Source organism: Bos grunniens, chromosome 7, assembly GCF_055505025.1.
Source record: "Bos grunniens cultivar Pamir isolate PY7600 chromosome 7, Bosgru_T2T1.0, whole genome shotgun sequence".
Classification (NCBI taxonomy): Eukaryota; Metazoa; Chordata; class Mammalia; order Artiodactyla; family Bovidae; genus Bos; species Bos grunniens.
The window spans coordinates 9,740,778-9,768,187 of NC_141171.1; the positions used below are offsets into that span (position 1 = coordinate 9,740,778).

A 27,410-nucleotide genomic window follows, 5' to 3' on the forward strand; every position below is an offset into this window, starting at 1 on the left:
AAGAGTCTTATCTAATACCACAGCTCAAAAGCACCAATTCATCAGTGGCTTCCCTTGTGGCAAAGCTGGTAAAGAATCCACCTGCAATGTTGGAGACCTGGATTCAATCCCTCGGTTGGGAAAAGCCCCTGGAGAAGGAAAGGGCTACCGACTCCAATATTCTGGCGTGGAGAATCCCAGGGACTGTATAGTCATTGAAGTCACAAAGAGTTGGACACGACTGAGTGACTTTCACTTTCACACTTTTCAGCCTTTTTAATGGTCCAACACACATCTGTACGTGACTACTGGAAAAAGCTATGTCAGTTTTGACTATGCAGAACGTTGTTGGCAAAATGATGTCTATGCTTTTCAATGGGCTGCCAAGGTTTATCATAGCTTTTCTTCCAAGGAGCAAGTATATTTTAATTTCATGTCTGCAGTCAACATCCTCAGTGATTTTGGAGCCCAAGAAAATAAAATCTGCCACTGTGTCCATTTTTTCCCCATCTATCTGCTATGAAGTGATGGAACCGGATGCCATGATCTTAGTTTTTTTTTGATGTTGAGTTTTAAGTCAACTTTTCCACTCTCCCCTTTCACCTTCATCAAGAGACTCTTTTGCTCCTCTTCACTTTCTGCCATTAGGGTGGTGTCATCTGCATATTGTCAGCTGTACGACACAGCTACTACAGAAGCATTCAAGTCACCCCCCACCAATGAAGTTGCCCTTTTAGAAAGCCTGAGTAAATAGATGACTGAGCACATGAGTGAACCTGCTTTTTCCTGATCATGCCCTTATTCCACTATTTGTTTTAAATTCACCAATAGTGAGTGAACTAGCAGACTCCTAGCCACCCCACCCACAAAACTCAATACCGGCAAAGCCCCCCAGTTGGTGCTCTCTTTTTCTCCCTACCTAAGAGCTAAGTGATGGCATGCTATTTACCCTCCAGTATTGGTGATTACAAACTTTGTGGGTTTTTTTTTTTTAAGTTTCCCAATAGATATTTCCGAGAGGCATCTTTCAATCATAATAAATACCAGAAGGACCTCTCCAGTAACAGCATAGACTTGGTCAGGAAGATTTTTGTGTTTTCTTGAAATAAGTAATACAAGCCAGGTGAGCACCTCAGATACTCCTAGCCAATAGTAGCACTATCAGTAGGCTGAGACTTAAATGGATTAATGTTCAAATCTATACAGTGAAGAACAGATGTTAAAGTGGAAATAAAAAATAATGGATTAAAGTAAAATCCGTAGCTTCATATTTTCCTCTGCAATGAAATAACATAAATGGCTTTAGTTGCCAAGTCTAGTTTGTTTTCCCCATGTAAGTAATGCACTCATACAGAAAACAAAAGTAAAATCTCTTGGTATGATATGTGTCATTGAGAAGAAATATTTTTTAAGGAATGGAGTTCCCTGGTGGATCAGTGATAAATAATCCATCAGTCAACACAAGAGATGCATGTTCAATCCCTAGTCTGGGAATATGCCCTGGGAAAGGAAATGACAACCCATTTCTCAGTATTCTTGCCTGGGAAATCCCATGGACAGAGGAGGCTGGCAGGCTACATACAGTCCATGAGGTTGCAGAGTCAGACACAACTGAGTGACTAAACAATAACAATTTTTAAATAATCCAATTTGCCCCAGGTAAGATACTGAAATCTTCAAATGTTCTTGGTCCAAAATTGAGAAAAAACTTTGTGAATGCATGAATATGAAAAAAGGGAAAACTGTCTATGTATCAGACAGATCTGAAACTTAATAAACTGAGTGACAAATTGTGTAGAGGAGTTAAATTCAAAGAAATGAAAACTCCAGGTTATAAATAGGAGTAGCAAGTTCTACTTTAGCAATCTGATTAAGGAAAATCAATTTCTGCCTCTGTGGCTTTGAGTCCTATAGTCATGCGTACTTCTTCAGCCCCAGGACAATTGGCCCATATAGAACTGCCATCCCAATGATTCTTCTCAGAGCCCTCCTTATGTCTTTGTTCCTCAGACTGTAGATGAAGGGGTTCAGCATGGGTGTGACCACAGTGTACATCACCGAGGCTGTTGCACTTGACTGTGAGCTGTGGGTAGTACCAGAGCTAAGATACACTCCTAAGGCTGTACAGTAAAATACGGAGACAACTGAGAGGTGAGATGCACAGGAAGAAAATGCTTTATACTTCCCCTGAGCAGATGAGATTCTTCGTATGGAGGAAGCTATCTTAGAGTAAGAATAGAGGATACCAGTGAGGGAAACACTGCCCAGCAGCATAGTTGCAAAATACAGCACAATGTCATTAAGAAAGGTGTCAGAACAGGCAAGTTGGACTACTTGAATAATCTCACAGAAAAAGTGGGGGATTTCCAACTCTGTACAGAAGGACAGCCACAACACCATTAAGCTTTGTAACAAGGAATTCAAGACACTCATCATCCAGGACATCAGAGCCAGGAGTCCACAGACCCAGGGATTCATGATGATTGTGTAGCGCAGAGGATGACAGATGGCCACAAAGCGGTCATAGGCCATCACGGTCAGGAGGAAGATTTCCATTGTGGCAAAGAGCAGGAAAAAGTGTATCTGGGTGATGCAGCCTTCATAGGTTATTGCTTTGTTCTTGGTCTGTATATTCTTCAGCATCTTTGGGATGGTGGTGGAAGTGAAGCAGACGTCTACAAAGGAGAGGTTGGAGAGGAAGAAGTACATGGGGGTGTGGAGGTGTGGGTCTGAGCTGACGGCCAGGATGAGGAGCAGGTTTCCAATCACAGTGATCAGGTACATGGAGAGGAAAAGCCCAAATATGAGGGTCTGCAGTTCTATTTTCTTTGATAATCCCAGAAGAAGAAATTCTGAAATTTGTGTCTCATTCCCTGGTTCCATGTGGTGAATTTGACATGCACAAAAGACAAAATACTACAGCTAATTTTCTCAAAGATTGGCACTGCAGACACAGTTGAAATTCTACGATTTATATTTTGCACTCAAAAATCCATATCCATAATTTTTGTATGGAATTTCCATTTTGAAAGATCCCTGGTGCCATCTCAGAATAGGAATGCCTATTCCACATTGTTTTCCCTCTAGTAACCATTTACTCTACACTGTTAGTGAGAAATTCAGAATGCCTAGAATATAGTAAAGGTATTTTGGTTTACTTTGTTCAGCTCTGTGTGTGTTTGTTGGCATATGAAACATGTGTACTTTTTGCTTAAATGTGCATGCATGCTGGATCACATGTAAAAGGTATGCCATCGCACAGAGTAGGACACGACTGAAGCTACTTAGCAGCAGCAGCAGCAGCAGCTCTAGGATATAATCCAAAATGTTTCTAATCAATTGCAGTAATTGAGGAATAGTTTATTTTTTGTTTGTTTGTTTTTTAAAAGACAAGTTCCTGCAGAGGGAAAAGCAATATGAATAAAGAGTTCAGCAGAAGAGACAGGTCCCAGAGAGAACAGCAGCAAGGTGTTCAGACTCAAGGGACCACAGCTTCTTCCTGCATTAAAATGTGAGAAACAGATGGGCGGGACCTCACCTGCTTTGTTCACTCTGTGGTTTCATCAGTGTATGCATATACAAAGAAACACATTTTTAGAAAATGAAATTTATAAAATAAAAAGAATAGCACCAGAAATAAAACCTGTTTAAATTATAGCGCATTGGAAACAAGTTGGCTAAACAAAATTGAACTAAAAATTAAGATGAAATTATGAAAGAAAAATATAAAATAACCATGGTCACACTAATACTGGTTTTGTATATAATTGAAATGGAGAAGTGAATGAAATACAATTTTAAAAAATAGTATGGGAAACAGTGGGCTTTCCTATGGCTCAGACGGTAAAGATTCTGCCTGCATTGCACAAGACTCAGGTTCGATCCCTGGCTTGGAAGATCCCCTAGAGAAGGAAGTGGCATCCCACTCCAGTATTCTTGCCTGGAGAATTTCATGGACAGAGGAGCCTGGTGGGGTACAGTCCATGGGGTTGCAAAGAATTGGACATGGCTGAGTGACTAACACACACACACAGGGGAAACAGTAACTAAAATTATAATTTCAGTCAGTATAAATATATATATATATATGTACTTAAAGATCCTTATGATAAAGATATGTGATCTTCGTTGAATGCAAAAGAATATGTTCCACAAGATGGCAGCACTTGATTAATATTTTAAAAATAGATCAGCTGAAGACAAAAGGTAGCAGTAAGGAAAAATAAGTGAATAACAAGCAACGGAAACATATACATTACCGTATGTAATATAGATCACCAGTGGGTATTTGCTGTATGGTGCAGGGAACCCACAGCTGGTGCTTTGTGACAACCTAGAGGGTTGTGATGGGGTGGGAGGTGGGAGGGAGGTTCAAGAGAGGGAAGACATATGTATACCTATGGCTGATCTGTGTTGATGTGTGGCAGAACCCAACGCAATATTGTAAAGGAATTATCCTTCAACTAAAACTAAAAAAGAGAATAAAAGTAAAAAAAAGAAGCAATTAATCTAAAGGTTTTTTTGTTTGTTTGTTTGTTTGTTTTTTACCACTGCAAATGTAGAACTTTCTGTGTTTAAAGAGCAGTGGGAGGAAAGACAAAATATGACTAACTGATAGATTTGACCACTCACAATTTATGAACATGCACACAACCCAACAAATACATTGCACATACATACAAGGATTAAATGGAAATTAGCAAAGTCTTTCAAAAATTATAATTGTTTGAAAGAATGCATAAAACATAAAAAAGAGAGACTGGAGTAGGGAATTCAGACCAGGGAACTGGTTGCAGCTTACAGCAGTTTAGGGTGAAATGGTGTCTGATACACCTGTGATGGGGAGGGAAAGAGTGGGAAGAGAGAAGTTGCATGCATTTCTATTTTAGCAAGAAGATTCCTCAAGGTATTTAAAATACATTTCATTCTCCCCTTCTTCTGCAGGCTGGAATACAGTTCTTGGGCTTTTATCTCACAGCTTGAGATGAAATAAATTATAAAGGAAATTATACAGCAGAAAAAGAAGGAAAAAAAAAAAAAAACACACAGAAAAAATAACAGCACTCAAGTACCAGTATGTAAAACAAAGAACATGCAGAAACAGTTTTCAGTACAGAAAATAAAATAAACAAAAATCCCCAAATATATTCAGCCTCCCAAGTACTGAAATAATTGTGAAGTAAGGCCCTTTACCGTATGACTGTTTGCATATTAAATGTAGCATTTCATTCTTTTTAATGGCTGAGGAATATGTCACTGTATATATGTACTGTATCTTCTTTATCTATTCATCTGTTATTGGACATCTAGGTTGCTTCCATGTCCTGCCTATTGTAAATAGTGCTGTTATGAACACTGGAGTACATGCGTCTTTTTCCATTATGGTTTTCTCAGGGTATATGTCCAATTGGGATTGCTGGGTCAAATGGGAGGCTTGGGAGGGAGGGGATGTATGGATAATTATGGCTGATTTGCATTGTTGTATGGCAGAAAACACAACATTGTAAAAATTACACACAAAAAAAAACCCAAAACATAAAAGAGATACAGTTAAATGCAATATATTCAGGTGAATATTCTGTGTGAGAGAAGATTCTATGAGAAGTATATTTCAAGAACTGTAGTTACAAGGCAGGAGATAAGTCCATTGATCTGGATCTTCCTAATGAATATAGAGCCTTCTCAAACGTACCTTATCTTAAATATTAAAAGTAAATTAATAAAATGTCGGCACTTCACTGCAGATCTCTCCATGTCTGCTAGTCTATTTTCCTACTTCCCTAAACTGCAAATCTCTTGGAAATTATAAAATTTTACTGACAACACTATGCCTCCCTTCTTGAGTCTTATTCAACTAAATTTTCATTCCCAAACTTAACTGGCAACAATAAATCTTGAATTGATGAATCCAATAGATATTTCTCTATTTAACATTATAAATAAATTGATTATAAATTAGTTAATCAAGCAAATAAACATGGAGATCTCTCAGCTCTGGGTCAGCTGTTTGGGTTTTCAGGTGACTTCAGGTAAATGTTCTTGGGTTTCATTCCCTCTGACTTTCTCCAGCAGGGTCTATGGAGCTTAGACTCACCTGGAGGGGAAGTCTGAGGTGAAGGTCTCTGTGTGGAAGCCGGTGCCTCCCTGGATGGTGGGGACTGAAGCTTTGTCTTCAGACAAGAAAGGAGAAAGGAATGAAGCTTGGGTTCCTGAGACAGACTTAGGAATTCAAGTGCAAAAAACCATACCTTCTCCAGCTTAAGGCTGAACACGCTCAGATACTGTAGCTGTGGTGATATTTACAGCTCTGTATGTTAACTGTATCAGCTCACTGTATCTGCTCATTAATAAATTTTCCACTGTTACTCCAAGCTCTGAGCGTATTTCCCCAAGGGAACTTGTTTGAATAAAACTGGAAAGTTTTCCTGCTGATTTGTGTTCTCAAGAGACCAAGTTAAAAGTGAGGTAAATCCAGTTCTTTTTACTACTCCATGAACTCTTCTGGCTTTCAGAAGTCTAACGTTTTAACTTTCCACAACCCTGAGTCCAAGTTTTCTCCAAATCTAAGGCTGAGAGCCTGTCTGGACTAGTTCACTTGGGTCTCAAAAATATTGACTTGTGATGGGAACACAGTTCCTGATATCACCAGAAACTTACTATTTATTCTTCAATAATTTAGCGAGCTGTGTTCCTTTGCATTAAAACCATGGGTAAAATAAACTTTGGCTTCATAATGCTTTTGGCCTATCAATTAGGAGTTTCATGCTTATATTTTTTAAAACTTTTGGTAATTATATGAGATAAATTTAGATAATTTAATACACTGTGGACTGGGGTTAGAATCTTATATTGTCTCATTTATTTCTTGCAAAAGCCCACCCTATGAAGACTCTGCAGTTATGATCCTCCTTCTTAATTTTTGGCCTTAGGTGATTGATCCAAAGTTATGAACTGAGTAAGGTGTGTGCTTTGATTAGAACACAAGATATTTCTAGTTCTCTTGTTCTCCTCTTCTCCAGGTCCTGTTGGTAAATGAAAAAGATTCTCCAGATTCTGTCTTACTAATCTATTATGATCCAGGAAATGTTTTCCTTTGTAATGGCAACCCACTCCAGTACTCTTGCCTGGAAAATCCCATGGATGGAGGGGCCTGGTGGGCTGCAGTCCATGGGTCGCTAGAAGTTGGACACGACTGAGCGACTTCACTTTCACTTTTCACTTTCATACATTGGAGAAGGAAATGGCAACCCACTCCAGTGTTCTTGCCTGGAGAATCCCAGGGATGGGGGAGCCTGGTGGGCTGCCATCTCTGGGGTCGCACAGAGTCAGACACGACTGAAGCGACTTAGCAGCAGCAGCAGCAGAGTTGCACTATTACAATCATTGATCGAACACAAAACTATGTATCTGATCAACTGCTTCAAGTCACCTGCTTTTTTAGTCGCTAAATCGCATCTAACTCTTTGTGACCCTGTGGACTGCAACCCATCAGGCTCTTCTGTCAGTGGGATTCTCCAGGCAAGAATACTAGAGTGGGTTGCCATTTCCTTCTCCAAGGGACCTTCCCAAGCCGAGTCAGTGACTGATCCCACATCTCCTGCATTTCCAGGTGGATTCTTTAACCACTGAGCCACCTGGGAAGCCACTTCCCTGATAGCTCAGTGGTTAAATAATCCACCTGCAATGCAGGAGACCCCAGTTTGATTCCTGGGTCTGGACGATCCACTGGAGAAGGGATAGGCTAACCACTCCCGTGTTCTTGGGCTCCCCTTGTGGCTCACCTTGTAAAGAATCCACCTGCAATGTGGGAGACCTGGGTTTGATCCTTGAGTTGGGAAGAGCCCGTGGAGTAGGGAAAGGCTACCCACTCCAGTATTCTGGCCTTGAGAACTGCATGAACGATATAGTGCATGGGGTAAACTTACTAGTTTACAAACAATTGGAAGACAAATTAAAATTGCTTGCTTAGATGACTAAGGCTTTACTGTCTGTGAGGTTTGGCTGAGGGAGTATTCCTAACAGTTTCAATGTTAAAACTGCCCCCTTTTCCATAGGTTTCAGGTCTTGCTGAATGAGCTAATTAGGCTCAGTCTCAGGTCCTTGTGGAGTGTACCTATGTTATTGAGTCCAATCTCACTCTACTTGCTGCCAATAAATCTGAGAGAGGAGGTGTTGAGATCAAGATGACAGATTAATGTCTCAAAATAACCATTTTATGGGAGCTGGATGCCAGGTTTTGTTTTTATAGAATAAAGATGGTGGGGGGAAGTGAGGAAGCAAAGTAAAAAGTCCAATAATCTTGAAAATATCTCCTAAAATGACAAGACTTAGAGGGGATAAGTTAATTTCTTCTTTCCTCTAGCCATCCACAGGTGAACAGAGTCCTGAAGGCACTTTGAGTTAATATTCAGGCAGAGGAGCAGGGTTCCTCGAGGCAGGCCATTGTGTATAAACAGTACCCTTTTAGTGAACAAAAGCAAAGGGAAGCAAATATTAAAGTAAAGGATCTGACCTGAAGTCAGAATTCGCTCTTCCCTGCAATATTTACATTCTGGTTTGTAGAGATTTGCAAGAGAAAGGAAAGTGGCTTTTAGTTCCTCAAAGAACGTGTCTGTCAGCTAAAAGATTATTTTTCAGTGACAAGATTTTGAACTGAACAGAATTTTATGTGGTGCATATTCTGGAACTTTAGAGTTTAATTTATCATGTAACATTTATCATGTTAGGTAGTTAGAATAGGAAAAAGGAGTTCAATATGGTGGTGGCTATAATACAAAGAAGGGAAAAGCCCATGAAAATAGAACAAAGGAAGGTCTGAGGACCAGAGTGAAGACCTCAGGTAAAATAAACAGCCCTCCTGGCTAGCCCAATTTACACAGGGCAGGGCAGGCTCAGTGGGGAGGAGACAAATGTATAAAAGGAGGAAGCCTAGAAAGATTGGGACATCTCTTCTCTTAGTCTTTTGGGTCTGCCCGCCCTCACTCCTCGAGGGTGTACTATCCTTTGTTTTTCCTAATAAAACTAAGCTATAACACTGGTCCGTCTGTTGCTTCAAATTTTTGCTGCAGCAAGACAGAAGCGAGGAAATTACACACTCCCCGAACATCTCTGGTGCCATTTCTTGGCTTTAATCTGGCTGAAACAACCTTAGCTCCAGCCCCATGAGGCAGAAGCCAAGAACAGCAGAAGCCCAACTCCATGAAAGCTCATGCAGTGGAAGCTGAACGTGAAGAAAACCCACCACAGTGGAAGTGACAAGAAGCCCTGCGTGCTGGAAACCAGAATAGCCAAAGCAAACTCAGCAGAAAGCTCACGTGGCTCAGTCTCAGATTCTAGAAGACCTCTGGTTGGGGTGGAAAGGCCTCACCCCTATGGCTGGAAGGACATATGGCTAAAAAAATCTTAATTCCTTTACAATCTCTTGTTTCTTGTTTTCTCAAATCCCCTGCGAATAGGTGAGCAGCAGTGCCCCAGGGTGTCCTGAAGGCTCCACTATCTGTGGTTCCCTAGTAGCTGTTGCCCAAGTACGTGGGGGTTCTTCTATCCTTAATCTTTGTGCCAAGAATCAGGCCAATGAAAACTATGAGCACAGTCAGGTATTTAACAGGTTTTCCAACAGGTTATGAGAGGGACTCCTTGGCACATTTTTCCCACTGCTTTTTCCTCCCGTCCTTCAACATCTCTCTCCCAGGACTTGAGCCCTGCCAAAACCCATGGTATCTGGCTTCAGAACCTAATGAAGCTCAGGCTCTGATATCTCATTGCAAAAATTCAGTGAGAGACACAGTGATAGGTAAGAGGTGGATTTGTTCGGATTCAGAGAAAAGGACATTCCACAGGGTGTGGGCCATCACAGAGGAGAGTGAGGTGGCCATGGAATGTGGTGTGGTTAGTTTTTGTGAGCTGGGTGATTTCATATGCTAATGAATGTGAGGATCATTCTAACAATTGGGGAACCACCCACTCCTCAGTCTTTTGACAGTGCCTTGGAACTGTCATGGCACCTCTGGTTATGTTGTTTAGCTTGTGGATTGGGGATCAAGGTTTAGTTGAATGTGACTTGTCATCTTGTACCCATTTGATTTTAATCAGTTTATGTTATGCTCTTGGGGTATGTAATTTTTTCAGAAGTTGTCCCCTGCCCCATTCCCTCGTGTTTCATGTTCTTTTCCTGAGCCCCATCTGGGCCCATAATGTTGCCTCTACAATCTTCTGCAGGGACAACCAGAAAATAACTGGCCCTTGGGAGGGAAATACTGTATAATATCCAATCCCTCTAGATATTCAGGCCTTCATCTTTCATGTTTCCTGCAACATGTGTAACAATAGCATTTCTCAGTGGACCCGCTAGGGTGGGTGATGGACACACAATGCCTGCTAGAAGTCCATCAGTTGGCATCCCTTCAAGGGAAATTGGGCTTCCAGGGATAATGTTTGCCACTTTGGGAGTTAGCCCTGCAGGCCATTTAGGCCCAAACTCTTACCACACTTCTAAAGTTACCAGCATACACCTGGATCAAATTTCCACTCCACTTTTATGGAATATCTGGTTTGTTGCCTCTAATCAATTTGTTCTTAAGCCACTTACTAATTCCTACAACCAGGACCCTGCCCCTTGTAGGCAACATTGCTTCACCCCACTTATTATTAAAATACTCTTGATGCCTTTAACGGGACCAGATAACCCACTCCTTTGTCATTACATCTGCTATTACCTAAAGTGCGTCTATGACAGTGAAATGTTTACCATTGGAAACACCTTAAACTGCTCTTATGGAGGAGTAGGGGAGGAAATCAATGACTTACATTCCCTCAGAACAATAAGAAGATAAGGCTTATGGCTGTTTTACTAGGTTCCCAGTCTCAGGGCACAGGCTTGGATTGCTTTACATCATGGTATCTATTCCCATGCACGGTCGACAAACTGGCAATGAGTTAAGATTACAACCCCTTAATTCTTCCCAGCACTGGTCACACTGGAGACCTTGGGGATGCCCAACTGCAGCCCAAGGTCACAGGATGTCGACTTGCCTCGACCTGTTTAGGGATCTGGCCCTCGGAAGGTTGTTACGCCTCAACCTGCTTGGGGGTCCACCAGTCCAGGGGGTCCCAGGAGGCTGATATCCCTTGATCTGCCCAGAGACCCAATCCTCAGGAGGCTGGCATGCCTCGACCTGTCTGGGGATTTGATCAACTGGAGGCTGTTATGCCTCAACCTGCCTGGGGATCTGCACCCTGACTGGGGAAACCTGGCTCTCAGGATGCAACAGTACTGGGTAGGATAAGCTTCAGAAAGAGTCACCCTTAAGAAAGTCCACCCATGGAAATAGAAGGAAGCCTATTAGCTGTGGGGCTATGCTCAGTCTCAGCAATAACTCAGGAGCCCAACGAGAACCCCATGGCCTTTCTGGAAAGGCTAAAAGAGGCCCTCCAAAAGTTTACCAATCTGGGCTTAGACTCTTATGAGGGACAGGTGATTCTAAAGGACGAATTCCTATTCCAATGTGCATCAAACATCAGGATAAAGTTACAACAGCTACAGCAGCAGGGCCCTTTGCTTTGTTAGATGAGATGGTCCAGATAGCAACCAATACCTTTTATAAAGGAGAACAGGAGAGGGAGGCCAAGGCCCAGGAAAGGGAGAAAAGGAAAGAGACAAGGCATGCCCAGATGCTGGCCAGTCTCCAGGGAAGTGCTACGGCAAACCCTGAGTCTTTAAACAACGAGGCATGAGGCAAATGCCTAATCTTTAGACAAGTGGGACATTGGCAAAGAGTGTCCAAACCATGACAAGTCTCCTAAAATGGCTTGCTACTCATTCCATCAACTGGGATACTGGGCGGCACTCTGCCCTCAGGACCCAAGAGCCTTGAGGTCAAGTGCCAAGCCTTCCCTCATGACAGTTCAACAGAACTGATGTAGCCTGCTCCAGCCAGCCTGCCTCTCACAGATAATCATCAGGGGCTGGAGCCAAGGGTGCAAATGGATGTGGCAGGTAGGTCCAAGGATTTCTTTGTTGACACAGGGGCTACCTACTCTGTCCTGACCTCCTACTCCAGAGCCTTCTCCCACCAAACTTGTACCATTTTGGGTGCTACAGGAAAAACAATTAACAAAAAGACTCACCTGAGCACTTTGTTCCTGGGATGGGCCAATATTTTCTCACCAGTTTCTGGTAGTCCCTGAGTGTCCTACTCCCTTATTACAAAGAGATCGCTCCCTGCCTTTGAAATCTTGCAGCTATTGCAGCCTTGATAGAAGATGCTTTAAAACTCTCTCTTGGGGCCAAACTAACTATTTTTACCAGTCACCAAGTGAAACAACTCCTGAATGGTACAAGCCATTTATGGATGTCAGATCAAAGGATTCTCAGATATCAAGTAGTGCTGATAGAAAATCCAGACCTGACTATATCCCTTTGTGAGGTTCTTGACCCAGGCACCCTCCTGCCTACCCCCAAGGGCTCTCTTCCCTTTCACTCTTGCCAGGAAACCTTGGACCACTGGGGGAGAAAAAAAAAAAAAAATACCGAGAGGGATTTTCAGAAGATCCTCTGACCAATTCTGAGGAAATCAGGTACACTGATGGAAGGAGCTTTGTCTTGGATGGAAAAAGAAGAGCTGGATAAGCAGTAGTCTCCAGTTTCGAGACCATAGAGGCTAAACCTTTGCCAGCAGCTACTTTAGTCCAATTAGCTGATCTTATAGCTCTTATTTGAACTTTAGAGCTGGGAAAAGGAAAAAGAGTAGCCACTTGCACTGACTCTGAGTATGCCTTTCTGGTGCTACATGCACATGCTGCTATTTGGAAAGAAAGAGGCCACTTGACCACACGAGGGACCACAATCAAATATGGTGATCAAATCCTTAGGCTCTTAGAGGCAGTTCATCTGCCCACTGAGGTTTCAGTCTCCCTTTGTAAAAGACATCAAAAAGGGAGCACAGAAGTGGCACTAGGGAGCTGAAAGGTTGTTGCTGAACTATGAAAAGAGATTCTTGGCCTCCAGAGGAGAAGAATTCAATCCTGGGCCAGAGACGAGGCTTGATCGCTCAGAGCTTTTGTGTAATAAAGTTTTATTAAAGTATAAAGGAGATAGAGAGATCTTCTGACATAGGCATTAGAAGGGGGCAGAAAGAGTACCCCCTGCTAGTCTTCAGTTGGATGTTATATAGTCACTAGCAGTTTGTTAATGAAAGAAAGGAATGGATAAAATCTCAGAATGGCATCAGGCCCCTCATCCATAAGATGTATTTTGGGATAATCTTGGCACCAGACAGGTCATCCTGGGCCATAAAATGATTGACTTGAATCTTGTAGAAAGGCAGATTACCACACAGTTTTGTTTACGTAGTTCAGGGGAACAACATCTAACATACGGATTTGTCAAGTCGGTTCTGAGGCATTAGGCTGAACCGACTTGAAGACAGAGTTTGGGGTAAATGCATGGTATATTAACATAGCTTAAGACAAACATTTTCATAAGAAAAATGCATTGGTTAACTCAAGGTTTGAGAATAGTTAATTTCAGGTGAAACCAGGTGTCATTCTGGCAACACAGTGTTTTAAGAGAAACCTCCTTTTATTTTATTTATTTATTTTTTAAATTTTATTTTATTTTTAAACTTTACATAATTGTATTAGTTTTGCCAAATATCAAAATGAATCCATCACAGGTATACATGTGCTTTACACTATTGTATTGGTTTAGCCAAATATCAAAATGAATCCATCACAGGTATACATGTCTTCCCCATCCTGAACCCTCCTCCCTCCTCCCTCCTCCCTCCCCATACCATCCATCTGGGTTGTTCCAGTGCACCAGCCCCAAGCATCCAGTATCGTGCATTGAACCTGGACTGGTGACTCATTCCATATATGATATTATACGTATTTCAATGCCATTCTCCCAAATCATCCTACCATCTCCCTCTCCCACAGAGTCCAAAAGACTGTTCTATACATCAGTGTCTCTTTTGCTGTCTTGTATAAAGGGTTATTGTTACCATCTTTCTAAATTCCATATATATGCGTTAGTATACTGAATTGGTGTTTTTCTTTCTGGCTTACTTCACTCTGTATAATAGGCTCCAGTTTCATCCACCTCATTAGAACTGATTCAAATGTATTCTTTTTAATGGCTGAGTAATACTCCATTGTGTATATGTACCACTGCTTTCTTATCCATTCATCTGCTGATGGACATCTAGGTTGCTTCCATGTCCTGGCTATTATAAACAGTGCTGCGATGAACATTGGGGTACACGTGTCTCTTTCCCTTCTGGTTTCCTCGGTGTGTATGCCCAGCAGTGGGATTGCTGGATCATAGGGCAGTTCTATTTCCAGTTTTTTAAGGAATCTCCACACTGTTCTCCAGAGTGGCTGTACTAGTTTGCCTTCCCACCAACAGTGTAAGTGGGTTCCCTTTTCTCCACACCCTCTCCAGCATTTATTGCTTGTAGACTTTTGGATTGCAACCATTCTGACTGGTGTGAAATGGTACCTCATAGTGGTTTTGATTTGCATTTCTCTGATAATGAGTGAAGTTGAGCACCTTTTCATGTGTTTGTTAGCCATCTGTATGTCTTCTTTGGAGAAATGTCTATTTAGTTCTTTGGCCCATTTTTTGATTGGGTCATTTATTTTTCTGGAATTGAGCTGTAGGAGTTGCTTGTATATTTTTGAGATTAGTTGTTTGTCAGTTGCTTCATTTGCTATTATTTTCTCCCATTCTGAAGGCTGTCTTTTCAACTGGCTTATAGTTTCCATTGTTGTACAGAAGCTTTTAAGTTTAATTAGGTCCCATTTGATTATTTTTGTTTTTATTTCCAATATTCTGGGAGATGGGTCATAGAGGATTCTGATGTGATGTATGTAGGAGAGTGTTTTGCCTATGTTCTCCTCTAGGAGTTTTATATTTTCTGGTCTTACGTTTAGATCTTTAATCCATTTTGAGTTTATTTTTGTGTATGGTGTTAGAAAGTGTTCTAGTTTCATTCTTTTACAAGTGGTTGACCAGTTTTCCCAGCACCACTTGTTAAAGAGATTGTCTTTTTCCATTGTATATTCCTGCCTCCTTTGTTAAAGATAAGGTGTCCATATGTGCGTGGATTTATCTCTGGGCTTTCTATTTTGTTCCATTGATCTATATTTCTGTCTTTGTGCCAGTATCATACTGTCCTGATGATTGTGGCTTTGTAGTAGAGCCTGAAGTCAGGTAGGTTGATTCCCCAATTCCATTCTTTTTTCACAAGATAGCTTTGGCTATTTGAGGTTTTTTGTATTTCCATACAAATTGTGAAATTATTTGTTCTAGCTCTGTGAAGAATACCGTTGGTAGCTTGATAGGGATTGCATTGAATCTATAAATTGCTTTAGGTAGTATACACATTTTCACTATATTGATTCTTCCAATCCATGAACATGGTATATTTCTCCATCTATTAGTGTCCTCTTTGATTTCTTTCACCAGTGTTTTATAGTTTTCTATATATAGGTTTTTAGTTTCTTTAGGTACATATATTCCTAAGTATTTTATTTTTTTTTCCTTTGCAATGGTGAATGGAATTGTTTCCTTAATTTCTCTTTCTGTTTTCTAATTATTAGTGTATAGGAATGCAAGAGATTTGTGTGTTGATTTTATATCTTGCAACTTTACTATAATCATTGATTAGCTCTAGTATTTTTCTGATGGAGTCTTTAGGATTTTCTATGTAGGGGATCATGTCATCTACAAACAGTGAGAGGTTTCCTTGTTCTTTTCCAATTTGGATTCCTTTGATTTCTTTTTGTGCTCTGATTGCCGTGGCCCAAACTTCCAAAACTATGTTGAATAGTAATGGTGAACGTGGGCACCTTTGTCTTGTTCCTGTCTTTAGAGGAAATGCTTTCAATTTTTCATCACTGAGGATAATGTTTGCTGTGGGATTGTCATATATAACTTTTATTATGTTGAGGTATGTTCCTTCTATTCCTGCTTTCTGGAGAGTTTTTATCATAAATGGATGTTGAATTTGTCAAAGGCTTTCTCTGCATCTATTGAGATAATCATATTGTTTTTATTTTTCAATTTGTTAATGTGGTGTATTACATTGATTGATTTGCGGATATTGAAGAATCCTTGCATCCCTGTGATAAAGCCCACTTGGTCATGGTGTATGATCTTTTTAATGTGTTGTTGGATTCTGATTGCTAAAATTTTGTTAATGATTTTTGCATCTATGTTCATCAGTGATATTGGCCTGTAGTTTTCTTTTTTTGTGGGATCTTTGTTAGGTTTTGGTATTAGTGTGATGGTGGCCTCATAGAATGAGTTTGGAAGTTTACCATCCTCTGCAATTTTCTGGAAGAGTTTGAGTAGAATAGGTATTAGCTCTTCTCTAAATTTTTGGTAGGATTCAGCTGTGAAGCCGTCTGGACCTGGGCTTTTGTTTACTGGAAGATTTCTGATTACAGTTTCAATTTCCGTGCTTGTGATGGGTCTGTTAAGATTTTCTATTTCTTCCTGGTCGAGTTTTGGAAAGTTGTACTTTTCTAAGAATTTGTCCATTTCTTCCACGTTGTCCATTTTATTGGCATATAATTGTGGATAATAGTCTCTTATGATCCTTTGTATTTCTTGTTGTCTGTTGTGATCTCTCCATTTTCATTTCTATTTTTATTGATTTGATTTATCTCCCTTTGTTTCTTGATAAGTTTGGCTAATGGTTTGTCAATTTTATTTATCCTTTCAAAGAACCAGCTTTTGGCTTTGTTGAATTTTGCTATGGTCTCTTTTGTTTCTTTTACATTTATTTCTGCCCTAATTTTTAAGATTTCTTTCCTTCTTCTAACCCTGTGGTTCTTCATTTCTTCCTTTTCTAGTTGTTTTAGGTGTAGAGTTGGGTTATTTATTTGACTTTTTTCTTGTTTCTTGAGGTATGCCTGTATTCCTATGAACTTTCCCCTTAGCACTGCTTTTACAGTGTCCCACAGGTTTTGGGTTGTTGTGTTTTCATTTTCATTCGTTTCTATGCAAATTTTGATTTCTTTCTTGATTTCTTCTGTGATTTGTTGGTTATTCAGCAGCGTGTTGTTCAGCCTCCATATATTGGAATTTTTAATAGTTTTTCTCCTGTAATTGAGATCTAAACTTATTGCATTGTGGTCAGAAAAGATGCTTGGAATGATTTCAATTGTTTTGAATTTACCAAGCCTAGATTTATGGCCCAAGATGTAATCGATCCTGGAGAAGGTTCCATGTGTGCTTGAGAAAAAGGTGAAATTCATTGTTTGGGGATGAAATGCCCTATAGATATCAATTAGGTCTAACTGGTCTATTGTAACATTTAAAGTTTGTGTTTCCTTGTTAATTTTCTGTATAATTGATATATCCATAGGTGTGAATGGGGTATTAAATTCTCCCACTATTATTGTGTTATTGTTAATTTCTCCTTTCATAGTTGTTAGCATTTGTCTTACATATTGTGGTGCTCCCGTGTTGGGTGCATATATATTTATAATTGTTATATCTTCTTCTTGGATTGATCCTTTGATCATTATGTAGTGACCATCTTTGTCTCTTTTCACAGCCTTTGTTTTAAAGTCTATTTTATCTGAGTATTGCTACTCCTGCTATTTTTTTGGTCCCTATTTGCATGGAAAATCTTTTGCCAGCCCTTCACTTTCAGTCTGTATGTGTCCCCTGTTTTGAGGTGGGTCTCTTGTAGACAGCATATGTAGGGGTCTTGTTTTTCTATCCATTCAGCCAATCTTTGTCTTTTGATTAGGGCATTTAACCCATTTACGTTTAAGGTAATTAGTGATATGTATGATCCCGTTGTCATTTACTTTATTGTTTTGGGTTCGAATTTATACACCATTTTTTTGTTTGCTGTCTAGAGAATATCCTTTAGTATTTGTTGGAGAGCTGGTTTGGTGGTGCTGAATTCTCTCAGCTTTTGCTTGTCTGTAAAGTTCTGACTTCTCCTTCATATTTGAATGAGATCCTTTCTGGGTACAATAATCTGGGCTGTAGGTTATTTTCTTTCATCACTTTAAGTATGTCTTGTCATTCCATCCTGGCTTGAAGAGTTTCTATTGACAGATCAGCTGTTATCCTTATGGTAATTCCCTTGTGTGTTATGTGTTTTTTGTCCCTTGCTGCTTTTAATATTTGTTCTTTGTGTTTGATCTTTGTTAATTTGATTAATATGTGTCTTGGGGTGTTTTGCCTTGGGTTTATCCTGTTTGGGACTCTCTGGGTTTCTTGGAATTGAGTTATTAATTCCTTCCCCATTTTAGGGAAGTTCTCAACTATTATCTCCTCAAGTATTTTCTCACGGTCTTTCTTTTTGTCTTCTTCTTCTGGGACCCCTATGATTCAAATGTTGTAGCGTTTAATATTGTCCTGGAGGTCTCTGAGATTGTCCTCATTTCTTTTAATTCATTTTTCTTTTTTCCTCTCTGATTCATTATTTTCTACCATTCTATCTTCTAATTCACTAATCCTATCTTCTGCCTCTGTTATTCTACTATTTGTTGCCACCAGAGTGTTTTTGATTCATTTATTACATTATTCATTATATATTGACTCTTTTTTATTTCTTCTAGGTCCTTGTTAAACCTTTCTTGCAGCTTCTCAGTCCTTGTCTCCAGGCTATTTATCTGTGATTCCATTTTGATTTCAAGATTTTGGATCAATTTCACTATCATTATTTGGAATTCTTTATCAGGTAGATTCCCTATCTCTTCCTCTTTTGTTTGGTTTGGTGGGCATTTATCCTGTTCCTTTATCTGCTGTGTATTCCTCTGTTTCTTCATCTTGTTTAAATTGCTGAGTTTGGGGTGTCCTTTCTGTATTCTGGCAGTTTGTGGAGTTCTCTTTATTGTGGCATTTCCTCACTGTGTGTGGGTTTGTACAGGCGGCTTGTCAAGGTTTCTTGATTAGGGAAGCTTGTGTGTGTTCTGGTGGGTGTAGCTGGATTTCCTCTCTCTGGAGTGCAATGAAGTGTCCAGTAATGAGTTATGAGATGTCTATGGTTTTGGGGTGACTTTGGGCAGCCTGTATCTTGGAGCTCAGGGCTGTGTTCCTGTGTTTCTGAAGAATTTGCTTGGTATGTCTTGCCCTGGAACTTGTTGGCTCTTGTGTGGTGCTTGGTTTCAGTGTAGGTATGGAGGCATTTGATGAGCTCCTGTCAATAAATGATCCCTGGAGTCAGGAGTTCCCTGGAGTCAGGGTTTGGACTTAAGCCTCCTGCTTCCAGTTATCGGTCTTATTATTACAGTAGTTTCAAAACTTATCCTTCTATACAGCACCATTGATAAAACATCTACGTTAAAGATGAAAAGTTTCTCCACCGTGATGGTCACCCAGAGAGGTTCACAGAGTTACATGGAGAAGAGAACAGGGAGGAGGGAGTTAGAGGTGACCTGAATGAGATGAGGTGGAATCAATAGAGGAGAGAGTGGGCTAGCCAGTAATCACTTCCTTATGTGCACTCCACAACCGGACCGCTCAGAGATGTTCACGGAGTTATACACAGAAGAGAAGAAGGAGGAAGGAGGCAGAGGTGGCCAGGAGGATAAAAGGGGGAAATGAAAAGGAGGGAGACAGATCCAGCCAGTAATCAGTTCCTTAAGTGTTCTCCACCCTCTGGAACACACAGAAATTCACGGAGTTGGGTAGAGTAGAGAGGGGTTAGAGAGGAAGCACAGGCGACCTGGTGGAGAAAAAGTAGAGTCCAAAGGGAGAGAATGCAGTCAAGCCAGTAATCTCGCTCCCTAGTGAAAAATGGGTACTGAAGATTGGGTTCTTAAAGGTACAGAATTGGTAACAAATACATAAAAGCAAAAATTAAAAATCTAGAGTAGAGTTTGGAATTTCAAAAATACAATGTTAAAGAAAAGAAGAAGGAAAAGAAAGAGAGAGAGAGAAAAAAAAAAAAAAACAGAAACAAAGTCGCAAAAATTATAAAGAAAATATAGGTACAAAATTGATAACAAATACCAAAAAGCAAAAGTTAAAAATCTAGAGTAGAGTTTGGGATTTCAAAAATACAATGTTAAAAAAAGGAAGAAGAAAAAGAAAGAGAGGGAAAAAACAAACAAACAAACAAACAAAGTCACAAAAATTATAAAGAAAATACAGGTACAAAATTGATAACACATATCAAAAAGCATAAATTAAAAATGTAGAGTACAGTCTGGAATTTCAGATATACAATGTTATATAAAAGAAGAAGAGAAAGAAAGAGAGAGAAAAAAAAGTCACAAAAATTATAAAATAAAAAATATATGGGTACAAAATTGATAACAAATACCAAAAAGCTAAAATTAAAAAATCTAGAGTAGAGATTGGAATTTCAAAAATACAATGTTAAAGAAAATAAGAAAAAAAAAAAAAAAACAAGGTCACAAAAATTATAAAAAATATATATATGAAGTTTGCTTTAAAAAAATAGGGTCTTTTTTTTCTTTTTTTTTTTCTTTTTGCAAAGTAATAGTAGGTTATAAAAGTGAAAATTAAAGGAATAATAGAGGACTTAAATTTTTTTTTTAAATTAAAAAAAAAAGAAAGAAAGAAAGACTGATCGTAAAAATAGTAAAAATATATCTAGGACTTTCTCTGGTTTTGTTGTGAGTTTTGTGGGGTCAGTTCATCTTTGGCTAGTTCTTTGGTCCGACTTATATTTCTCAAGAACTATAGGCCCCTTCCTATGTAGTCGGTACTAACCACAGGGTTTTAATCTATTGCCTGTAGCTTCCAAGGCGGTTCCCTCTGTTATAGCTTCTTCTGTTTGCCGGTCTCTTCAGTGTCTGTTTTCTGCCCTGACACAAAGGGGACGGTGGTGGACACTTTTTTTTTTTTTTTTTAGGCTCACTTGTTCAGTTGCGCTGTGGGAAGGGAGGGACACTGCAAACAAATAACACTGGTGTGTGCTCGCAGTGCCTCAGCAACACTGGATCTGCCCCCACTCATTGCGCGTGTAGCCTCCCTGACCACACTGCTCAGGCTCTAGGTTGCTCCACCAGGAACCATCCATGGCTGGCCCAGGGCTGCTTGCACCTCCAGGGTCCAAGCCGCTCAGGTTTTGGCACTCGGGTAGTACTCAGAGGCGCAGACTTGGTTGGGCCTGCGTTTTGTGCCCTTCCCAGGTCCGAGCAGCTCAGGTGATGAGGTGTTTGGTGAGCACGATTACTGCGACTTATCGCATCCCCGCCGCTGTGTTATCTAGATGTACAACCGGCGCACCTTCTCAGGCGGATGTCCACCGTCCAGACCCCCAAGAAGTTTTAGTTAGCAAAAAAGCCTGCTTACAGTTTTATAGATAATGTCTCTCTGGGACTGCGATTGCCCCCTTCTGGCTCTGGCTTCCTGTCGCCGGAGGGGGATGGTCTGCAGCCGCCTATCTCTGTTCAGTCCTTTGTTCTGTGTGCGGGCCTGGCGGTGTCTTAGGTTAGGGCTGGCTTTTCACGTGGTAGATATCCCACAGTCTGGTTTGCTAGCCCAAATTATTTCGCTCAGATAGCGCTTGGGGTATTCAGGCCAGATCCTTACTCTAAGCGATGCAGCCTGCGCCACGCCTCCCTGCCCAGCCCCCTCTTGCTAATGGCGTGTGCAGGCGTCTGCGCTGCTTCTCCACTGGGGGAGTTACTGTAGGGATTGTAATCTGCGGGTTTTAATTGTTTATTTATTTTTCCTCCCTGTTATGTTGCCCTCTGTGCTTCCAAGGCTCGGCACAGATTCGGCAGTGAGGTTTCCTGGTGTTTGGAATTGTCTCTCTTTTTAAGACTCCCTTCCAGGGATGGAACTCCATCGCTCCCTCTTTTGTCTCTTTTTTTGTCTTTTATATTTTTTCCTACCTCCTATTGAAGACTTGGGTTGCTTTTCTGGGTGCCTGATGTCCTCTGCAGGCATTCAGAAGTTGTTTTGTGGAATTTACTCAGCGTTTAAATGTTCTTTTGATGAATTTGTGGGGGAGAAAGTGTTCTCCCCGTCCTACTCCTCTGCCATCTCAGCTCCTCCCCGAAACATCCTTTTAAATTTGTATAGAGAGGAAAAAAATATCGCTAGTTTGTTTCCTCCTACCGCTTAACAGAGAGAAAAATGTCTGACACTTGCAGCCTATTTCCTCCATTTGGAGACCCCTGGCCTTCCTGCCTGTTACCCTCTCATTCCCCCCTTTTCTTTTAGGAGAATTATGTTGCCTAGGAAAAAGGGGCATCGTTCTCATTCTGTAATTGCTTCTGAGCTGACAAGGGGTGTTCTCCCTAAATTGGTGAGGCAACATATTCTCCTAACCCTCATACTGAGGATTTCTGATCCAGGGGCCCCAAGTAGTAGTTGGAAGAAGCTGAAGCAATAGCAGGAATTTGAGCAACCATTTGTAACTTAAAAGTTTTCATGCGACTAGAAACAAATCCAGTTACAGATGCAGGGAGCAAACAGCAAAAACAAAACAATCAGAATTATTATAATTAAGATAGTTTTCCACTATGGGGAACTAGTTAACGTCTCCCAAAGGGAGGCAATTGAGGCTTCAGGAGCATCCATAGCCCCAGTCATCTTGTTCATGTGTTTAGTAAAATGAGTAATATTAGTGCTTATATCAGGTATATATGTACAGCATTGGGTATGAATAATGGAACCAGTTCCTCCTTGTGCAGCTGTCAGAATATCTAAAGCCAATCTGTTTTGTAAATCCACCTTTCTAATTTGTGCTTGTTCAGCATTAAGAGCTGACATAGCTTTCTGAGAATTTTGTAATGCCTGTTGAGTAAAATTAGTCAAAGCATCCACTTGTAGCATAACATCTGTAGCTCCCAAAGAGGGAACAAACACAGCAGCCAAATAATCATACCAGTGAAATACAGACCTTGCCCACTGAGTTTTAAGGTAGGGTAAATTAGCAGGCTTTTCTGGAAGCTCTGAAAATATAAAGCCATGAATAAAAGCTAGAGCTAGGGTACGTCTCCCTATCCAACAGGGGGAAGTCATGCCCATAGGTAAGAGCCACATATCCAGTAAGTCCCTTTTGGAGCAAGCCAGCATGACTGAGATATCCAGTCCCAATTAGTACCTGGCCAGACAAAGGGAGAACCTGAACTGGGGTTGGAAAACACAGGAATGATTACGTTGCATATTTCTTGAGGCAAAAATCCCAATTGTTTCCAGTCATTGTAATTAAGTTGTTGACTAAATTTGGGGATGGCTCTGTTTGTTCCCAGCATATAGGGGCAGTAGATATTAGACGTCCTTTTTCAGGAGTTAGCCATATAACCTCATCCCATGTTTGATAAACATCAGATAAAAAAACATTAGATCTAGACCTACTTGCCTTATGTGTAGCGAAATAGTCATTAAACCGAGACAACGTATAATCAAAATTAAAAGTCATGTTATGTCCATAGTTAAAGTACAAAGTGTTGCGCCAGTCTATTTTAGGGTTGGTAGATGTCATCGGATGAAGAGGCATCACATATGATGCTGTCGAAGGTATTCACAAACTTGGAGAAAGTCTTTTCCTTGAAGTGGAGATGTCCACCACGGGAAGCCTTCCACTGATGAAGAGGGGAGCACTCCGCAGACCCAGCAGTTAGACTGATTGTGGAATACAGCATAGGAGTAAGTCCAGGACAGGAAGGCATTGTCTTGAGGATCAAATGGCAGACTCAGGATTTGTGGAGTCAGTAGAAGTAGGCTCACATAGATATCAGGCTCATCTGAAAAGTACAAAGTCAGAGCATAGAAAGTAAAGACATAAAATGAAGTCACTTAGTTCTGGTCAGGGTGCCACCTCTTAACTCGTGTGTGATGTACCCACAAATCAATTCACTTTGACAGCTGTGGAAGAAGAAAGAATAACCTGGTAAGGGCCTTCCCAGAGGGCTCAAGGGATGGGCCCCCCAGATCCCAATGTTTTTATGAGGACCTCGGTTCCTGGCTCAAATAGAGGCTTGCTTGACTAAGAGGCTGGGTCAGGAGTTGCCTCCTGGAGTTCTGTTAATGCCTGTTGAAAAGTTGAGAGCTGAGTTACATAACTAGTTAATTCCAAGTCTTCAGGGTCTATAACAATGTCTGTGTGTAAGAAAGGCCTTCCATAAATATATTCAAAGGGGGACAGTCCCTCCTTTTTTGGGGCAGTTCGAGCCCCCATTAAAGCTATGGGTAGGACTTTAATCCAATTGTCCTGCATCTCTTAATTTGCGCAGATGTCTTTTCATAATGTCATTAGCTTTTTCAACCTTTGCTAAGGATTGAGGTCTCCAGGAACAGTGTAAGTGGTATTCTATTACTAGAGCTTTAGATACCCCCTGAGTTACAGCAGCTTTAAAGGCAGAGCCATTGTTACTCTGAAGGCTCTGTGGCAGCCCAAACCTGGGGATAATTTCATGGATTAAAATCTTTACAACCTCCTTAGCCTGTTCACTACAACAGGGAAAAGCCTCAATCCAACCAGTAAAAGTATACACCCAAACTTGTAAGCAAGAATATCCATTAGCTTTTGGCATATGAGTAAAATCAATTTCCCAGTCCTCTCCAGGATACTTTCCACTTCGTTGTAATCCAGACTTTGCTAGCTTTTCAGTCTTTGGGTTATTTTCCTGACAAACCTCACACCTTTTCATAATGTTCTTTAAAGTTTTCATTACATTTTTGCCTTCAAACAAACAAGAAGCCATCTGGTAAGCACTCTCTGCACCCAAAAGAAAACTCTGGTGTAAACTCTTAAGAATTTTCCATTGAGCATTTTCAGGAATTATTAATCGTCCATCCTCAGACTGTAACCATCCTTTATCAGTAATCTTTGCTTCTCTTTTCTCATATCTTTCTAATTCTTCCTCAGTATATTGTGGTTTTTCCTGTTCCACAGGACCTGTCCAGATCAAAGGCATCTGCAGTGAAGGGGTTTCGTAAAGTCCCACTTTGCTGGCGTGACAGTCAGCCAACTGCTTACCTTCAGCTACTTTACTCCCATCCCTGCTCTGCCCTTGGCAATCCATAACAGCTACTTCTTTAGAACAATATATAACAGTTAAAAGTCTCTCAATCTCTCTGAAATGCTTAATAGGTTCTCTTGTTGCTGTTTTAAACTGTCTGTCTTTCCATATTGCAGCATGAGCATGTAAAGTCAAATAAGCATACTTAGAATGATTGTAGATATGTACCCGCTGCCCTGTACTTAACTCAAGAGCTCGGGTCAGAGCCACAAGCTCCGCTAACTGAACACTGGTTCCCTGGGGGAGAGATTTTGCTTCTAAAACCTGTTCAGCAGTCACCACAGCATAACCTGCTTTACGCTTTCCATCCCAAACAAAAGAACTGCCATCTGTAAATATTTCCATGTCAGGATTGTCTAATGCGGTATTCATTAGATCTTCCCAAGCTGCATAATTTAAAATTAGAAACTGGGAATAATCGTGATCAGGTGTTTTATTTTCCTTCTCAGGAAGGAAAGTGGCAGGATTTAAATTTCCACAAACTTTAAGCTTAGTTACTGGTCCTTCTAACAACAATGACTGATATTTAAGAAGCCTACTGTCTGTCATCCGAATATTAACCTTAGAATTTAAGATTCCACTTACATCATGTGAAGTCAGTACAGTAAGGTTTCATCCATTAATTATTTTTAAAGCTTCAGGTGCTAATAAAGCCACTGCCCCACTTAATCTTAGGCAGTGGGGTCACCTGCATGAAATTACATCTAATTCTCTGCTTAGATAAGCAATAGGTTGTTGGTGAGGCCTTCTGGGTTGTGTCAAAACTCCCAAGTCCATACCTTTTCTTTAAGTGACAAACAAATTAAATCCTGACCCTGTGGGCAAGCTCAGAGTGGGAACTTGCAGGAGAGCAGTCGGAAGAACCTTAAAAGCCTTTTGAGTATCTGGAGACCAAACCAGTTTGTCAGTTTGGGCCTGCTGAGTTTCAGCTATTGCCGGGGACCAGCCCCAGCTGATCCAGGGTATTTGAAGGAGAGACGGCCTAGGCGACTATTTATATGCTAATTAGAGATATAAAGAATAATAGAATGAGGATAGCTCAGTAGGAAAATTCAGTGGAGAAAAGAGGCTGAGTAGCTTGGTTTACGCGGGAGACCAATAAAACTTCAAGACAAGAAGTTTGCACCACTTACGTAGGCCTCAGGCACCCTCTTGAATAGCGGAAGGTACCTCACCCTAGACACCTTCTCGAGTGGGTCTTAGAAGCCCAGGCATAATTAGTAAGCATGGTGGGTTCTGCGCTCCAGATGGAGACTTCAGTCAGAATGTGAAAAGAATGACATGGGGAGACCAAGCGCTGGTGAGCAAGGCCCGTAGCTTTATTTTCAACAAGGGTTTTTATACCCAAAGTTACACATAGACGATAATAGGGGATGCAAAGTCAGCAGTCTTTGATTCTTATCAAAAACCAGGGTTTCTTTCCTGCAAATTTATCTTATACAAATGGTTTAGGTGGTTTACATCATCTTCTGGCCAGAAGGCCTACTAACATTTTATGACTCTTGACAAGGACTTATCAACAAAGACTTATTTTCTCTAAGAGTAATTATTTTAAGGTTTGGCGCCATCTTCCAAAGATAAAATTGCATTCTTATAGGGCGGATGTGTAATGGGTTTACAACAAAGGAAAAAATTTATTACCTTAAGGGTCTAAAGTTACTAACACCAAGGCCACTACTTATTTTTTCTACATACCAACTATTAATTAATACATATTCAAGGATACAATTCAGGGGATGTGAAAACTTGGCAACAAACATTGACTCCTCAATGAAATCCCTTACTAGTCTTATTCTGACAGTTTCTAACTCTCTGAGAGGCTCTAAGCTATTTGAATATCTTAAGCTTCCCATGCCTCTCGAGGCTGGGAGACTGTAAACAATCGTATGCATAGCTATAGGAGTCCCAGTAAACTTGTCAGGCGAGTTAGAGAGCCATCTGAGGGGTTTGGATTTAAACACTCCTAATTGCCCAGGAACTTTATTAATTGGAGCTGTAAGTTAACTCTTTGACAGAGAGAGCAAGATGGTGGGGACAGCCCCCAGTAAAGTCAGAGGTGAGAGCACAAAGCAATAAAGTAGGCAGACACTGGTTTTTTGGGGGAAGATACTCGAGAATATCCGGGGAGACTCCTGAGGCTCGATCCCGCCTTTGCGTATGCCGAGCCCCCTTCCTCATGACCTTTGTCACGAGTGGAATGTCTCTCGCCGGCTCCCGGCAAGCTATAAGTTTATATAAAGGCTGGGCAAGTTCCCCATAACCTGGAATCCAAATGCAACAGTAGCTTGTGATTCCCAAAAATCCTCTCAATTGTCTTAAAGTCATAGGTAGGGGATGATTTAGTATAGGTTTAAACCTCTTGGGGCCTATGGCCCTAGTCCCTTCTGACATGACTAGGCCCAAATATTTAACAGATTGTTGACAAAGCTGAACTTTTTCTCTTGATGCCTTTT

The 27,410-nt window shown here is 40.7% G+C and overlaps 1 protein-coding gene and 1 pseudogene across 1 annotated transcript; both read right to left on the reverse strand.

Moving 5' to 3' along the window:
* Nucleotides 1-1,893: 1,893 nt before the first annotated feature.
* LOC147368309 (olfactory receptor 7A17-like) lies at nucleotides 1,894-2,865 on the reverse strand. Its single transcript, XM_086408792.1, has one exon. It carries the CDS (start codon nucleotides 2,860-2,862, stop codon nucleotides 1,894-1,896), a length of 969 nt encoding a protein of 322 aa, XP_086264918.1. The 5' UTR covers nucleotides 2,863-2,865.
* Nucleotides 2,866-22,260: 19,395 nt separating this feature from the next.
* On the reverse strand, nucleotides 22,261-24,960 carry LOC147368310 (endogenous retrovirus group PABLB member 1 Env polyprotein-like; annotated as a pseudogene).
* Between the last annotated feature and the right edge of the window lie 2,450 nt (nucleotides 24,961-27,410).

Bases quoted from the DNA above. Each gene is read 5' to 3' on its own strand.
- LOC147368309 (XM_086408792.1), bottom strand. From the start codon at position 2,862: ATGGAACCAGGGAATGAGACACAAATTTCAGAATTTCTTCTTCTGGGA.